Genomic DNA, 18,207 nt, shown 5'->3' with positions numbered 1-18,207 from the left:
GCTCATATGACCATTTTCCACTCATGGAAGTCTTACAATAATGCTAAATCACTTCATTAATAACATGGAACATAAATATCTGAGTAAATTTTGGAATAGCTCTGTTTTCACAAATTCTTTTTGTATGTATGTATTCCCTACATAAACATAGCTGGTTGAAAGACTATATTATGTTATATGGAGGGAATCTTAATAGTTTTATCCAGCCTCTTCACTTTACACATGGAAAAATGAGTTCAAAAAAGAGGAAATAATTTACCCAATGTCTCACAGATAATTATTGAAGAACTAAGGCTACCACCTCTGAAACTTACTTTAAATTTAATCTGCTGTTACTGATTTCTTTTATCACTCAGAGCCCCAAGACATAAAATAGATACAATATTTTTAAAAGAACACACTTCCCAAAGGCAATTAATATAGAAAACTTCCATGTTTTAAAAATATTAGATCAAATTTTAGCTGACACATTGTAGATAGTGATACTTAATATACTTACATAATAACAATACAGAACCCAACACCATAGCAAGAATAGCCCATCTTCCAAGTATTACATTTGGTCTAACGTCTCTTGTACTTTTTCCTTTCATTGTACACTCAGATGGAGTTGAACAGTCACATACTCTCACTGTTAACACATGTGTTGCAACTAAACCATGCCTGTCTTTTATTTGAATAGGCACAGAATAATAGTTATAATCAAGATTTTGTCGTTGACGAAGAATGGCAGTTTTACCTAGGGAAAAAAAAAGACAGAATATATACAGATAGGCTGTTTAGATAGCAATGTTATTCCTACTTGATATTCTCAGTGGATGGGAATCAATTTAGAATAAAAACTTGAATTTTTCTTTTTTTTTTTGAATTTTTGATTTCCCAGAAAAGCCAGAAAAGTAATTGATGTTGCTTTATGCTGATATTAAACTAATCTATACTTAACATGTTGCTCAAATGTTAATTAAAAAGGGACTTATATGTTTTCTTAAAAGATATTCAGAACAAGAGTCTAAGCTCACCATAATGCCATTAATTTTTTAAAAAAATAAGGTATTGTTGTTTTTAGGGTTAATAAAATAATTTCCTAAAATAAATGTGTATTTATTATGATAAACTAAGGTGAAAAAACCATCACCAATCTGAAGTTCCTATTGACTATAACATTTAGCATAATTACATACCATCCTTTTCTTCTAGATTCCAGTTTTTACTGGCAGAATTATCCAGAAAGAATTGAAAAGGTGGTCCATTTTCAGGTCCATCTGGATCTACAGGTTCCAGAACAGCAAAATCCTCATTATTCTGACAAATGGTCACTTCTTTGTCAATCTGAGGTGCGTGATCATTGTAATCATCCAAATGAACTACTAATGTTCCAGTGCAAGATCGGCCAACTAAGATTAATGAAAAGTAGGTTATTTCTGCACATGAAAATGCATTTATTTTCAACAATTTATAAAATACACAGTTGACATCTGCTTTCTAATAGCTGTCTGAGCTTGAGTTCGCATACATGCTTCCCGGATTTCAGACACCAAGACTACAAAATAGGGACATGTTACTTTTCTTTGAAGACTAGGGCTGGATCAGATAATTTCTTCAGTTGCTTTTCAAAACTAAAAGGTATGAGATTATGAGGAAGGTCACTACAGAATGACCTGTTGAAAATAAAAAGGATGTCTTACATCCTTCTTTATGAAGCACATATATTCATCCTTAGAATACAAACACTTTACATTTGGTTATCAGTCACTTTCTCAGCTTCTCCATTGCATCATATACTTTTTGCCCAAACCTTGAAAACTTCTCTAGAAACACACTGGGTGTTCCCTTTCCTGTCTGCTTTGTAGCATTCGGTTGCCACTCCTAGGAATACTTTTCTCCTCTTTTTTGCCAGGTAGCACACTATTAGCTTCAAGAATCTACTTAAATGTCACCTCCTCATGAAACTCGTGACTTCCACAGACAATGGTAGCCATATTCCAGTGCTTTCTCAGAACTCTTTGCTAATATTTTGGCTCACACACTGAACTGCAAAAGTAGCATAGTAAGTTGTATTCACCTTGAGAGCCTAGTGATTTGCCCAGTATTTCCCAGCTAACTATAACTTTATACTGACACATTGAACATAATACAATTCCTATTTTTATACTTGAAAACATTTAATTGAATAAGCCAGAAAAATAAGTTTTCATCTCTACCCTAATGCAATTCATATGTTCTCGACAACAGGAACAGTCTCGTACTCTTCTGTTGATTGCCATATTATTGGCCTAAGACTTCACACGTAGTATTTTTAAAGTAGTGCCCATTATTTGTGTTTAAGAGATAATGAAGTTCAGAAACATGTCAAATCCCACCATTTGTAACAGGATAATAAACTACGATAAATGATAAGATATCAAAATTGAAATAAACAGAAAGGTAATTGATGCAGTTTTTCATGTTTTTGCTTTAACTACTGGTCCACATTTTGAAACATGTATGTTGAATTTATCATAAAGACTACTATAACTCCCATGCAAATATAATTTATTTTTCTTTTTAATTTGAAATAACCCTAAGTCATATCATGTAGTATATTTCAAAAAAATTTTTTCTGTTGAATAACTACAAAATTAATTTATTCAGTGACTTTTAAACTAATTGTTTATATAAAGTAACTACTATTTATGCCTATTTTAAAACTATCTGAACAAGTTTAAAAATATCCAGAAATAAAAGAGAGATATAGCTATTTGGAGAAGATATACAAATGCTTTCAGACTGCCAGAAAATAGCAAATAAAGTTGAATATAAGTAACAACTTTAAAATCAGCAAACTAACAAAGAAATGAATAATGTGAAAAAGAGGCCTTTATAAAGTAAAAAATTTAGTTGCATACACTACACATGAGTTGATATATATACTATAATTTCACCTTTTAAAATTCAAGCAGAAAGGCTTTCTCTTTATAGAAAAATGGTGAGAAAACACACTTTAAAAATCCAAAAAAATACGGTAATCGTAGGAATGCAAATCAAGATTTATTTAATCACATATTCAAACAGCATTTATCCCATAACTTACTATTTTCTATTATAGTCTCTGTTTTAAGCATGTTGATAAAAACAGATGAAAGATGCTTGAAATTATTTACATGGAAGGCAATCAAAGCCAAAGCTGAGAAGGTCTTAGAACAGGGGTGTCCAATCTTTTGGCTTCCCTGGGCCACACTGAAAACAGAATTGTCTTGGGCCACACATAAAATACACCAACACCAATGATAGCTGATGAGCTAAAAAATTTATGTTGCAAAAAAATCTTAAAATGTTTCAAGAAACTTTATGAATTTTTGTTGGGCCACATTCAAAGCCGTGCTGGGCTGCATGCTGCCTGCAGGCCACAGGTTGGACAAGCTTGTCTTAGAAGATATCAAAAATTACAAGAGGTTGATGGTAAGTTTTTGTTTTACCCCTGGGAAGAGGTAAACAGCCAAAAATAAGTAATTACTGACAATAGCTGAGCATGGTGAAAGGTCATTGGGTGTGTTTATTTACTTCTAAAACTTACTTTAAATTAAGCACATAAGCAAATGTCAAGTATAAATGAGTAAGAAATACCACAATCACAGAGCTAGAAAGTACATCTTGGGTTAACTAAAAATCTTCATAACACTTCAACAGCAATTTTGAAAAGCAGTAGTTTTTTATTGCTACTCAAATGTTTCAGTAACTAGAATCACTGTATTATAAATCAGCCTACTCTATAAATTTTAAAACTAATTGTTAAAAGATTTAAATTTTTACTTATTAAGCTACAATATGCCTCCTAATGATTTCCTGTAATTTGTTCATGTTCTTTTTGGACTACACATGCAAAATGTTTGCCACTTGTACATGACAACCCTTAAATATTTGTTCTCTTAAGAAAATCCTTCTTACGGACGGGAAAAACAAAGAAGCACTTAATAAATGTTTAATCTCAATTTTTTACATTCAGATCAGTTTTTCCAAGTGCTAATTATGTCCCTAGAATTGTAAAGCTTTTTGCAGTGAAATTTATAACGTGGAGATTCACAGGACTCTCAAACAACAAAGGAGTGACAAATATCAGCACCTGCACTGTGCATATGTGTACCACATTTTCTGCCAGACACTTGGAAAGGGACGATTTACAAAGAAAAAGGGTCTTTATACAAAATTGAACTCATAATTAATCTTGTTAGGAGAACAGAATATACATGAGAAACAATGAAAGCAGCCTTTTCTACAGAAGCCACATCATATATGATAATTGTTATTCCCAGTTCGAAAGGTATTTAGAGAAGAACTGAATGCAGACTAATGGAAACAATCACAAACCCTGTCATTGCCATTTATTTGAAGAAGTTAAGGGGCCTGAATTTCAGACAGCAGGAGCAATGCTACTCTAGGTGGAAGGTATGTAAAACAATGCTTTCTCGACTGACAGCAGGGACATCAGCCTGACTGACAGAGGATTGACACAAGAAAGAAAGTTGGATTCTAAGACAGGTAGAATACCTAGATCATCATCCAGGAATATTCATGAGCATCAGAGCAAAATGTGTGTGTGTGTGTGTGTGTGTGTGTGTGTGTGTGTGTGTGTGTGTGTGGATTAAAGTTCAAAGAAACGAAACAAAATTCATCATATCACTACATGGTTTTTCACTAAAATGTGTAACATCCTTATCTTTACTTTTTTATTAAACACACCCAGGTTATCTACGGCCCTGGAATATAGATTTGTTAAAGTTTGCTTTTTATTTTCTTACACTACGTTCACTGTGCTTACAGACTTTGTCTTTTTGCACCAAAAAACAAAGTTAATTTTTAAATACTTTGTTCTCCATAATTTTCTCCTCTCCAGATAGCAAACACGGTGAAACCCCGTCTCTACTAAAAATACAAAAAATTAGCCGGGCGTGTTGGCGGGCGCCTGTAGTCCCAGCTACTCGGGAGGCTGAGGCAGGAGAATGGCGTGAACCCAGGAGGTGGAGGTTGCGGTGAGCCGAGATCGCGCCACTGCACTCCAGCCTGGGGGACAGAGAAAGACTCCGTCTCAAAAAAAAAAAAAAAAATTAGGCCTCTGCATTTCTGTAATCTCTTCTCTTTCATCTTTAATCTGAGCAGCTCTTAACTGATCTCCACTTCTGATAATATTCATACATTCTTTTTGAGGAAAGTTCTCACATCATAGCCTCTCTTGTGAAACTATAATAATTCTATAGTTGATATCGTGTAAGCATTTGGCCTTATCTTAACATTCTTAATTTCCATGTCAGCTTGTCTGATACTTAGAACTTAATAGACAAACCAACAGTTGGGGAATAAATGAGTAAACATAAAGTCTTCTTTGCCATCATAGAAAAAAGTAGGGGTATAATATCTGAGAACACATTGTTTGCATTTTGTTATTAAAAAAAGTCAAAGGGACAAATAAATAAGCATGAACATTTTCACTACTACCAACTTGTGTTAATTACCATGGAATTTGATATGTATTTATTAATACATTCAACCATTCCTTCTAAAGAAATGCAATAGACACAGGCAAAAAAACCTATGGTATTGTATCAGCTAGTTTGTTTTGAACATCCAGCATATGCATATAAAAAGAGTGGAAACCTTCTTGGATTAGGCAGGTAGTCAAAAGAATAGGCTATGTTATAAAAGCCCAAGTTCATTTATCTTTATTATTTATGGCAATTTGCCAAAATTTATGGTAAATTTGTCATCAATATGATAAAATGAAAGAGTGTAGCTTCTACTTATATTTTTATCATCCTCTTTTAATATCTTTTGTGTATTTTTATGTATACATTAGTATAATAGTACATGTATATAAATACATATGATAGCAAATATTTAAAAACATATTTATAAATATATATTTAAGCATACTAACAAGTGGTTTACTGATAGAAATTTGTATGTTCAAAAGGATTTCCAAATCACTACTCTACTATATTTGGAGGACATTCTTTACAGAATTGATTCTAAAATTGACCTTGGTAAAAGATTGCAAATCACCACAAAAGACTTAAGTCATTGTTTGACCATTGCTTTATAAAATAGGATAAATGATTTGTTCTCCATTAAGAGAAGCTCAGAACAAACTTACTTTGAACCAAACTGTTTTAGGTGTGTTGAACCCTTTCAGCAAGCTCAAATCATGTGTTTAAACCTGTACTTCTGAAAAAAAAATGGTGATCCTTGAGTATGCCACAATTTCCTCAGCAGAAATTAACAATATAGATCATCTTTGAAACCTCAGACCTTAATTTTAATTGTGATGTAATTACATTTAAATTTACTGTGATATAATTAAGCCTTAAGCTTTGGCCATTCACTACCTCATAGCTTTGCATTATAGATGCACTGAAGCCTAAATTGGGTGATTTCCAATAACATGAACAATAAAAATGCAAACATTGTTTGAATTATGTTTTGTCTAGAAATAAACATATTTCACCCCAAGGTTTCCTTAAAAACATATCGTATATTTATATTTTATCTGCAGAAAATGGCACTCACCTGCATCCACTGCAACAACTGAAATATTGTATTGGTTGTTTTTTACAAATTTGGATTCTCTGTCTAATACTTTTAGAGTTCTCAAGTCGCCAGTGTGTTGATTAATTTCAAACCAGTTATCTTCATCCCCTAACTTCTGATACCTAATTTTTAGAAATCAAATATAAATGGTCAAATCAAAGAAGGGACATGATCTTAAAATCTGTCATTTTGAAAAATACATAAAACATTCCTAAGTTTGAAATCAATTTACATCACAATTAAAATTAAGGAGCTTTTTGAAAAGTATGTCACCTTAAGCCTTCACCACTGGATGTTTCCGGGTCCAGTGCTTTGTATCCAAGGAGTTCTTGGCCAGCTGGGAAGCCATCTTGACTCTGAATAACTTTCACTGGAGGGTGGCATTCAGGGCCCTCATCACTGTCTATAATTTTAACGGTGACAGTTGTAGTGCACATTGTAGGAGTTTGTGAGTTCGCTGCTTTAGAGAATTGTGCCTCGTTAACTACACCAACTTGCAAAATAACTTGGCGATTGACTTCATAGTTCAATGGCTGTTAAATAAGCATACTTTAATAAGTCAATATATAACATTATATATAAGACTTCTAATTTCAAATTTTCCTACAAAGGAATATCATTTTTACATTTAAAATGTAACCTAAAGTTAGGGCTAATACAGTTAAAGGCCAATAATTAGCTTCCTAAAGTGACAATCATTGCCAAATGCAAAATTGTTGATTCTCAGATTCAACCCATTTTTCTTCTCATTTTTCTTTTGGAAGATCTTGCCTTCAGCCTTTTTCATTATAAGTTTAAATATTAATAGAAATGCAAGATAAGTGTATGAAAAAATTCAAATTATTTTATTGCTTATTATATGGAATAACAGTGACAACTAAATTGCCTCCAAACTAAGTATATACAATCATTAGATAGAAATTTGGCTACAATACAGCAGTTACTCTATGCCTGAGTCAAAAGATAGAATGATATTTAACAGCACCTTTTCAAAGCACATTATATTTCAGGCTGTTTAGTTCCTGATGAAAGCGCTTGGTCCTTGATATGGTTGGCTATGTCCCCACCCACATCTCAACTTGATTTGTATCTCCCAGAATTCCCACCTGTTGTGGGAGGGACCCAGGGCAAGGTAATTGAATCGTGGGGGCCAGTCTTTCCTGTGCTATTCTTGTGATAGTGAATAAGTCTCACAGGAGCTGATGGGTTTATCAGGGGTTTCTGCTTTTGCTTCTGCCTCGTTTTTCTCTTGCTGCCACCATGTGAGAAGTGCCTTTTGCCTCCCGCCATGATTCTGAGGCCTCCCCAGTCATGTGAAACTGTAAGTCCAATTAAATCTCTTTTTGTTCCCAATTTCAGGTATGTCTTTATCAGCCATGGGAAAACAAACTAACACAGTCCTAAACTGAATAATTAGAAAGAATCCTAAAACAACATTTAAATGGTGAAAAAAAAATTAAGGGGAAAAAAACCTAGGAACCAGAAAAGAAAAAGAAATAAAGAAAGAAAAAGTAGACAGTACAATAATTAAAGAATATTTTCTAAAAATCTTATCAGGAGAACACAATGTCTGTCTGAACCTTCTGAGGACTTAAATTGTCTCTAAGAAATTAATGAAGGAAGCTATGCAAGAAGTTACTGAGAGCTATGGATAGATGGACTAAAAAAGAATTAGGTCCAGTTAAAGTAATCATCCTAGAAACCAGTAATTGCAATTAAATTTAAAAAATCCAAAGGAATGGCTACCTGGAATGTAGGGGGATTAATGGGAAAAGTTGCTGAATATTTAGTTCAATAGTCTCTCTTACAGAATACATCATAAAGAGGTAAAAATAAAATATAATATGAACATGAAAGGAGTTGAAAAGTTGAGGCTTGATTTCAAATAGTGATTCTTCCATTTTCTGCTTTTGTGTGTTCTTATAAAAAAGAAATTTGGACAAGTAAGGTGTCTAAGACCCCTTCTAAAGCAAATATCTGGTTCAGTATTCAATATTTCTCTGTCTTGGTTTTCTTCATATAGAGAACAATGAGTTTTGTACCTGACATGACTTTCTTCTAAGAGAGAAAATTAGGGTAAGAGAATAAGAAAAAAAAAAGTTTATATAAACCAATCTAAATCATTTGGCCTTGCATTGCAGTAGTCTAGTCATATACATATAAGAATTGCCCCTTAAAATCAGTGCATGAGTTAGGATATTTTAAAGCATAGCCTGATTATTTTATTTGTTTACCTTGACAACACACAACACTCCTTCATTTGTATTTGGATCTGTGCTAATTTTGAAGTTTCCATTTTCATTTCCTTGTAGAATTTTGTATACAGCCTTTGAGTGAGGGGTATTTGGCAAATCCTGATCCTGTACCTTCATTCGTAAAATCTCCACATCAATTCTGTTTTCTTCTACTTCTGTAACATACTGAAAGAATTGACCCTTATTATTATCAATTTACAACTTTGACAATGTGGCTTTATATGCTAAAACATATATTTAAAGAAAAAATAAATAAAGTGATATGAAAAGCTGCCCTCAATATATTGGGAAACGTTTTACTAATTTAATGTGTAGCTTAGTTCTTTCCTCCTGAATTGCCTTTTCATATCTTTTCCATTCTTCAAAGGCTACCCCAAGTCTTACCTTCTGAATTTCTCTGAGATAATTTTCCTAATCATTCTAGACCTCAGATTTGTCTCTTCTCTGAGCCTCTACAATATTTACAGTCTATCATCTCCCATTTTTACACAGTAAACACTTAATAAATGTCTTACGTTAATATATTAAACACTCAGTACTTGTAGGTAATTATAAACACATGCTGGCTTCTTATTTCTGGAGAATTGTTTTCACACCAATCTTTCCAAATGTACTTTTGATTCACTTGCAAACCTTTAGCAGAAAAGTTTTCCCTTTTTTTGAGACATTAAACAATAGCCCTCTACAAAAATATTATTACAAAAGCATAAGATATTAAAGACTAAAAGAAGTAGTAAATTGAATCTGTTAGAGATAGAAGGTGAATTCATATAGGAGGATGATAGACACTGGAGCGTAATAGACCTAGATTTGAATCCTGGTTATTCCTTGTATATGGTTTATTAGTATGAGATCTTGACTTAACAGACTTTCTATTTCCTCATATGAAATATGGGGTAAAATATATCCTCATATATTGTAGGGATTCACGTAAGAAATTACATGAACATGTCTCCCTTCACTGTACTTGCAGGTTTTTCCTTCTTTGACTTGTGCTCTGGAATAAGTTAATGAAAAAATGAAAGGTTATTTATCAAAAGTTCAGGAAAGGAGAACCATTTCCTGAAACTACTGTCATAAAAATGTAAATACATATATATGTACACACTCACACACACCACACATATATCTATTTATCTATATATAGATAGATATATTTATATTTATATATATATTTATATATATCTTATTGTTTACTGCCTAAGGAAAAGTTTACTCATGGTACAGGAAGAGCTTGTTTGGAGTTGTGAGCCAGCCTGTACTACTGTCTCCATAGGCTAGTTCCTTACTCATCTTAAGAAGTTGAAATGTAAAGGACACCAGAGAGAGAGCCTCTCCTCCTTCACCCTATATAAAGATTTAATGCCAAGGAATCTGATAGCAGAGCTTAACGCCAAAAAAAAAAAAAAAAAGTTGAACACATGAGCTACATACATCTAGGGCTAAGAAGCTCTTCGGTAGCCGAGAGCATGGTTATTTCCCTAGCATCCAGAAATAACTAGTACTTCAACTGTTTGTACAGAAATCATATTTTTCTCCCTATGTTATTTGTAAGTAGTAGTTATTTAAATCAAACTGTCAAACTGTGTGATCTCACAGAGCTACCAAATTCTAGGCATGTTTTTTGAAAAAGTAGATAAATCTAGATGAATGAATAGAGAGGTATACTCACAGAAGTTTCTGTGAAAGATGGTGGATTGTCATTTTCATCCTCAAGTGAAATAGTAATTGTTCCTGTATTAAATAAACCGAAAGGCTGACCACCCATGTCTCGCACTTCCATTATTAACTGGTAAGTATCACATTTCTGAAAAAAAGGAAAAAACTACATTAATGAACACTTTTTTTCCTATAACTTGCAATTCTCACAACCACTTGTTTAGGCATGATTGTTGTACAAATATTCTTTTTTATTTTTTCTTTTATATATTTATTTGAGATGGAGTCTCACTGTCACCCAGGCTGGAGTGCAGTGGCATGATCTTGGCTCACTGCAACCTCTGCCTCCCAGGTTGAAGCAATTCTCCTGCCTCAGCCTCCAGAGTAGCTGGGAGTGCAGGCGCCCGCCACCACACCCAGCTAATCTTTGTGTTTTTAGTAGAGACAGGGTTTTACTGTGTTGCCCAGGCTGGTCATGAACTCCTGAGCTTAGGCAATCTGCCTGCCTCGGCCTCCCAAAGTGCTGGGATTACAGGCGTGAGCCACTGTGCCTGGCCCAAATATTCTTTTTTACATATAATTTTGTTAAAAAAATAAATAAAAGTACAGAACAAGATATTGGCTGATTGGTACAATGGAAAGATGATGTGTCTAATATAACATTTTAAAATTTAAAGCTGCTTTATTTATAATTGCCAAAACTTGAAAGCAACCAAGATGTCCTTCAGTAGGTAAATGGGTAAATAAACTGGTACATCCAGACAATGAAATATTATTCAGTGCTAAAAAGAAAAGAGCTATCAAGACTTAAAAAGACATGAAAGAAATTTAAAAGCATATTACTAAATGAAAGAAGCCAATTTTAAAAGGCTACATACTATATGATTTCAACTATATGGCATTCTAAAAAAGGGCAAAATATAGAGACAGTAAAAATATCAGTGGTTGCCAGGAATTAAGAGGGAAGAAGGCATCAATAGGAGAAGCACTACAGAAGCACAATAATCCTCAACAGGAGGGTTTTTAGGTCAGTGAAACCACTCTGGATGATACTATAATGATGGATGCCTGTCTTTACACATTTGTTCAAACTCATAGAATACATAGCACCAAGAGTGAACCACAATGTGAGAACTATGGACTTTAGGTAATAATCATGTGTCAACATAAGTGTATCAGTTGTATCAAATATAACACTGTGGGGCAGTATGTTGATAGCAGGGAAGGCTATGTGTGTTGGGGGAGATAGGGAGTATATGGGAACCATCTGTATTTTGTTTTTTTTTTTTTGAGATGGAGTCTCCCTCTGTTGCCCAGGCTGGAGTGCAGTGGCACGATCTCGGCTCACTGCAAGCTCCGCCTCCCGGGTTCAAGCCATTCTCCTGCCTCAGCCTCCCCAGTAGCTGGGACTACAGGCGCCCGCCACCACGCCCGGCTAATTTCTTTGGATTTTTTTAGTAGAGGCGGCATTTCATGGTGTTAGCCAGGATGGTCTCCATCTCCTAACCTGGTGATCCGCCTGCCTCAGCCTCCCAAAGTGCTGGGATTACAGGCGTGAGCCACCGCGCCCGGCCCCCGTCTGTACTTTCTACTAAATTATGCTGTGAACCCAAAGCTGCTACAACAAAGTTTATGAATTTAAAAAGTTAAGCATGTTGGTGCCAGATAAAAGTATTTTTTAAAACAAAAATAAAATAAATGTAAAGCAATTTTATCATCAACAAATCAAATCAGGTTAGTGATTTCAAGTGAGGCCCTGTCTAATATGTGGTACTTTCCCAACATCTCTGTAAGGACAGAGGACGTCTCCAGAGAATCCCTAACCGCAGCCTACAGAAGCATGCTGAGAAAGAGGCCAGACTGGCCATACTGCAACTTCTCTCGGGAGTTCATTCTCAGTTTAAATGTAGTTTAATGACTAGATAGTTAATTAATCATCATTACTTCTCTATCCAGAAAAGGTGTAGTTGTGGTGATGACACCGGTATCTGGGTGTATGGAGAAATGCTTTGGATGATCTGGGATTTGTTGTAAGATTTTATATTTCAGACGAGTATGGAGAGTGTCAGGTTCGTCGAGGTCTGTGGCGGTCACTTTTCCCACTGAAGTTCCTGTTTAGATAAATCCAAAAGTGTCAAAAATTTCTACTCATATAATTGAATTATAAACAAAATAAAATCAAAGCATTGCTGTAGCAAATTCTCCCCCAAACCACAAGTAGATTAGTTTTACTGTTAAGTTGAGGAATGTGAAACTGTTCTAAATGTCTCCAAGCCTCCCTTACTGGGGAACTTCAGTTAGGTGGCTCCTGTGAATAACATGATTCGTATTCTACATATATGAGAACAGTTCCCACACTACCCTTAGAAACAGTAGTTCTGAAATTCTTTCTCTCTAAGTTCATGGGCTATTTTTAAATTTAATTTAATTTTAGATTTGGGGGTACACATGCAGGCTTGTTACAGGGTATATTGTGCGATACTGAGGTTTGGGCTTCTAATGATCCCATCACCCCCGTAGTGAATGTGGTACTGAATACGTAGTTTTTCAGCCCCTTCCCTCCTCCTTCCCTCCCACCTTTTGGAATCCCCGTTGTTTATTGTTCCCATTTTTGTGTCTATGTGTACCCAATGTTCAGCTCTCACTTATAAGTGATAACGTGGTATTTAGCTTTCTGTTTCTGTGTTAATTTGCTTAGGATAATGACTCCCGGCTGCATCTATGTTGCTGCAAAAGACATGATTTTATTCTTTTTTATGGCTGCATAGTATTCCATGGTATTTGTGTACTACATTTTCTTTATCCAATCCACCATTGAAGGGCACGTGGATTCATTTCATGTCTTTGCTATTGTGAATGGCGCAGCAATAAACATACAAGTGCAAGTGTCTTTTGGTAGAATGATTTGTTTTCCTTTGGGTATATACCTAGTAATGGCATTGCTGGCTCAAATAGTAGCTCTGTTTTTAGTTTTTGAGTAATCCCCAAACTGCTTTCCACAGGGGCTGAACTAATTTACATTCTCACCAATGGCATTTAAGTGTTCATGGACCATTTTTGAATGGGACCTTCTCTGCATACCTTGTCTCTTTTATAACCCAACTTGATAATGTTAATCAGAGGTATACCACATCTTTTCATGTAATAACAAATATTTTATCCTTTTGTACTTTAATAAATGTGATAAATTATTAATGTATACAAATAACTATTAATATATGCAAGACAAAATCATAGGGAGCGGTCTGTGTATCATGTAGACAAGCTTCATAGTCCAGACATGAGAGTATGAGACACATTGCATTAGTATTGTGAAACAGCAATATTATTCACACATATGTACATGGAAACAGAATGGAGGAGGCCACAGGAAATAACAACTGTTCTTGCAACATTTTAAAACAAACTAGTCAGTCTTGTTACACCGCTTAGTAGTCTTGGGTCACAGTCTTGGCTGCACATAGCATCAAATTAGTTTAATTTTTTTTTTCATTGTGTTTGGAAGATATGCCAAAAAGGGCAATGTATATGTTTTATATATCAGATCGATATTTCCATGCCATGATATATTTCTGGTTCCTTGAAAACGTATTGAAACTTTATAAAGATTCAAATTATGTACTGTTTCATAAATGCACCTGTGACACATATGTACATGGTAAAAATATAAAATATCTTTACATTTAATATGAATGGCATTTGTCTGTTGCACATTCAGATCTGTTGTGTACTAATCTAACCAGTTAGTAACTTCATGTATCAATTAGCTGCCTTCTATATGTGGGTAGCAAGATGAGCACAGAAAGGTTTTCCTTTGAGAAGTGTATGATCTCATAAAACTAGAATGTTTTATGTAGTATATCCTTGAAAGTCAAGCATTTAAAAATGTTCTACATAATTGTGTTTAAAATATTAATAAGGAGTTCAATGGAAGCAAAAATCTAGTATTTTCCTAAAATTGCCATCATCCTAAACACTGGTTACAAAGCTAGGCTAAAATGAAAGCTAATACCCAGCAGTCATTTAATAACGAGAATTCAGGAAAACAACACTGATATTATAAGATTTTAATATAAACCGGTACTACACTTACAAAAGTCAAACTTTGAATTTCAAATGTCTGTTAAAAAAAAATATTCCTTGGCACCATAAAATAGACATTTCTGTATGTTTGGTTACATCACTTTTTTTGGAGTATTTTTCTTGCTTTGAAGGAAAAGTTGAATTTTTCCTACATTTAGGCTTCTATATATCCTTAAATGACACTTTTTAAAAAACCACTGAATGAATGAATGAATGAATGAATGAATGAATGAATGAATGAAAAAATAACATCTTACTTTGTTGGAAGAATAAATGATCCCTGGCCCACGTGTAAATCCCCTGTAATATTCTCTATGGATTTCTGGGTATAGTCCCTTTTATACTGAACAATGACTTTTCCTAATGGCAAAATTGAGCAACATTTCCTTCACTCTAGACTTTCTAAGCGTGCATTGGTAAACCAAACACCAACTTCAGCAACAACCCCACCCTGGAGAGAATTTAGTCAAATAAATGCTGCCAGAATTATAAAATCATGATATAAAAGGGAAAAATGTATAATATTTTATCATATGAATATGCTTAAATTTAAGAAAGTTTGCTCAGAGTCATTTACAACCCTTAATAGCAATGTTATATAACATCAGTTCCTAATGGGAAAAAAGTATGTGTAATCAGAAATACCAGAAAAAGCATAAAATGCAATGATAAAACGTAAACATCTTTAATTATAATACTTGTGAAATGTCAAATAGTCTTCTTGTCATGCTACAATAAAATGTGAACTTACCAGTTCGGCAATTTTCAGGCACAGTAAAGATAGTCACTCTGTGTTCAAAATATGGGGCGTTATCATTATCATCTTCAATTTTGATGATCAAGGGGAGTGGATATTCTGGTGCATAGCCATCTGCAGTTGTTGCATAGCCATATAACTGAAAGAAGGGAAAATACCATCAATGTATTCTCAAATGACAAATTCTGTACAAAAGCAAGCCTAGCAGTGGGGGAAAATGTAACATTAAAAAAAAAAAATCATTCCCAAAGACCCGTAACTAAGAAATGATGCAATAGAGAGATAACCCACAGATGCAGTCTCTGCCTGCCATGTGGTTTCAATCCCCTCTCAGCATTATTGCTCATTATTCTCCCACTCTAAGCACCATGCACTCCAGTTGTTCTCTGAATTAACTGTACGCTGTTTTACTTGTTAGAATGCATGTAGATTTTCCCCAATTATGTTATTAACACGTGTTTTTAAAGTTTATAAAAATATAATTCTATTTATGTACAGATGTATATATACATACAAATAAATGGACATGAACTATTTCAGGATAACTCAATTATATGTTTTTTACCTATGTTTTCTCATTTTTCTATGGTAAGAATGTATTTCTTTGCAATAAAAATGTTAATAAAAGCATATACATATCAGAAATTCCATTTCAAAATGAATGCCTTGTCCCCAACAGCCAGTATCTATTTAATATCCTTTCCCTTTAAACTCCAAATTATTCCTACACCCTCCTTACGTGGTTTGTGCATAGTAAGTGTTCAGCAAATAGTTGTTGAATGGATTTTCATCACTCATGGGAACAACTAAACCTACCCAAAATGAATTCTGCATTAACTCAGCTTTTTACCACAACTAGCTCTTCTAATTTTCCCTACTGTAACCATTTCTAAGTGAACTAGGATTAAAATTCCAGGCATTAAACTCCTCCCTCTCTCTCATAAGCCTTAGTAGTCAGTTGCCAAGTTCTAGAGATTATGGCATTTTTGTGTCTCTCATGCATGTTCTCTTTTCTATTCCCACTGCCATCATTTTCATGTGACTCCAAATGCATTCTACGTGTTGACTCACTAACTTTGCTGGAGTCGTTCTGACATTCCCTGTTCCAATCAATGTAGCCTCAGAAGTCAGATTTTATTGTGCTTCACAATTTTAACCATGATACTCACCAATCAGACTCGTCAGTGATTTACCCACTAACTGCTAAAGTAACCACAAAATCCTCATTATTGTGTTAAAAGGCAACATTTCATGTTCACTGTTCATGCTAACCTGGAAAGGAAAGAATTTACACTCCAAACTCTGGAAGGGAATGTATTAAAATAACCATTCATGTTCTCTCTGCCTTCCTACTCACTTTTCTGCAAGTGACTTTCGGGTGGTATTTTTTAGTAATAAAACTTATATATGTACCCTAAAATCTAAAGTATAATAATAAAAAATAAAAATAAATAAAAAATTTTTAAAAAAAACTTATATTATGACTTCCGTCAGTCTGATCTCTATATCTTATTTATCAATAAATGCTAAATTCAGGAGCCGAATACAGTAGTATATCATTACCACTTCACCATACCACCACCACCATCATCATCACCACTTACCATCATCATCACCACCACCACCACCACTACCACCATCACCACCACCATCAGCAGCAGCTCCATCATCATCATGACACTACCATCACCACCATCACCACCATTATCACCATTATCATCACAATCACCACCACCACCACCATCATCACCACTACCACTATTACCATCACCACCACCACCACCACCATCATCATCACCACCACCACCACTACCACCATCATCATCACTACCACCACCACCATCACCACCACCACCACTACCATCATCACCACCACCACTACCATTATCACCACCACCACCACTACAACCATCATCACCACCACTACCACTACTACCACCATCATCACCACCACCATCATCAGCAGCACCATCACCACCATCACCACCCCAACACCATCCACATCACCACCATCACCATCACCACCATCATCACCACCATCTCACCATCATCACCACTACCACTACCATCATCATCACCACCACCACCACTACCACCATCATCATCACTACTACCACCACCATCATCATCACCACCACTACCATCATCACCATTATCATTATCATCACCACCACCACTACCACCACCACTGCCACCACCATCATCACCACCACCATCATCACCACCACCACTACCATTATCACCACCACCACCACTACAACCATCATCACCACCACTACCACTACTACCACCATCATCACCACCACCATCATCAGCAGCACCATCATCATCACCACACCACCATCACCACCATTATCATCACCACTACCACTACCACTACCCCCACCGCCACCGCCATCACCATCAGCACCATCATCACCACACTATCATCACCACCATTATCATTATCATCACCACTACCACTACCACCACCACTGCCACCACCATCATCACCACCACCATCATCAGCAGCACCATCATCATCACCACTACCACTATTACCATCACCACTACTACCACCACCACCACCACCATCATCATCATCACCAGCATCATCAGCACCATCATCATCACCACACTATCATCACCACCATCACCACCATTATCATCACCCTCACCACCACCACCACCATCATCATCATCACCAGCATCATCATCAGCACCATCATCATCACCACACTACCATCATCACCATTATCATTATCATCACCACTACTACCACCACCACCACCACCATCATCATCATCACCAGCATCATCAGCACCATCATCATCACCACACTATCATCACCACCATCACCACCATTATCATCACCCTCACCACCACCACCATCATCACCACACTATCATCACCACC

At 35.3% G+C, this 18,207-nt stretch overlaps 1 protein-coding gene across 2 annotated transcripts in view; it reads right to left on the bottom strand.

Moving 5' to 3' along the window:
* The window catches only part of DSC1 (desmocollin 1), a 35,149-nt gene that overhangs the window by 4,156 nt on the left and 12,786 nt on the right, over positions 1-18,207 (bottom strand). For both annotated transcript variants that reach the window (XM_032152589.2, XM_032152591.2), the window contains exons 6-13: positions 15,307-15,451; positions 12,417-12,583; positions 10,486-10,620; positions 8,793-8,978; positions 6,832-7,091; positions 6,538-6,680; positions 1,182-1,394; positions 500-739 (exon numbers count right to left, since the gene is read on the bottom strand). In XM_032152589.2, the coding sequence (XP_032008480.1) occupies positions 500-739; positions 1,182-1,394; positions 6,538-6,680; positions 6,832-7,091; positions 8,793-8,978; positions 10,486-10,620; positions 12,417-12,583; positions 15,307-15,451 (1,489 nt within the window). The remainder of the gene's footprint in view (positions 1-499; positions 740-1,181; positions 1,395-6,537; positions 6,681-6,831; positions 7,092-8,792; positions 8,979-10,485; positions 10,621-12,416; positions 12,584-15,306; positions 15,452-18,207) is intronic.

Source organism: Hylobates moloch, unplaced genomic scaffold (genome assembly GCF_009828535.3).
Source record: "Hylobates moloch isolate HMO894 unplaced genomic scaffold, HMol_V3 SCAFFOLD_5, whole genome shotgun sequence".
NCBI lineage: Eukaryota > Metazoa > Chordata > Mammalia > Primates > Hylobatidae > Hylobates > Hylobates moloch.
The sequence above is the reverse complement of the archived record's forward strand: the minus strand, read 5'-3'. Positions and strand labels throughout refer to the sequence as shown.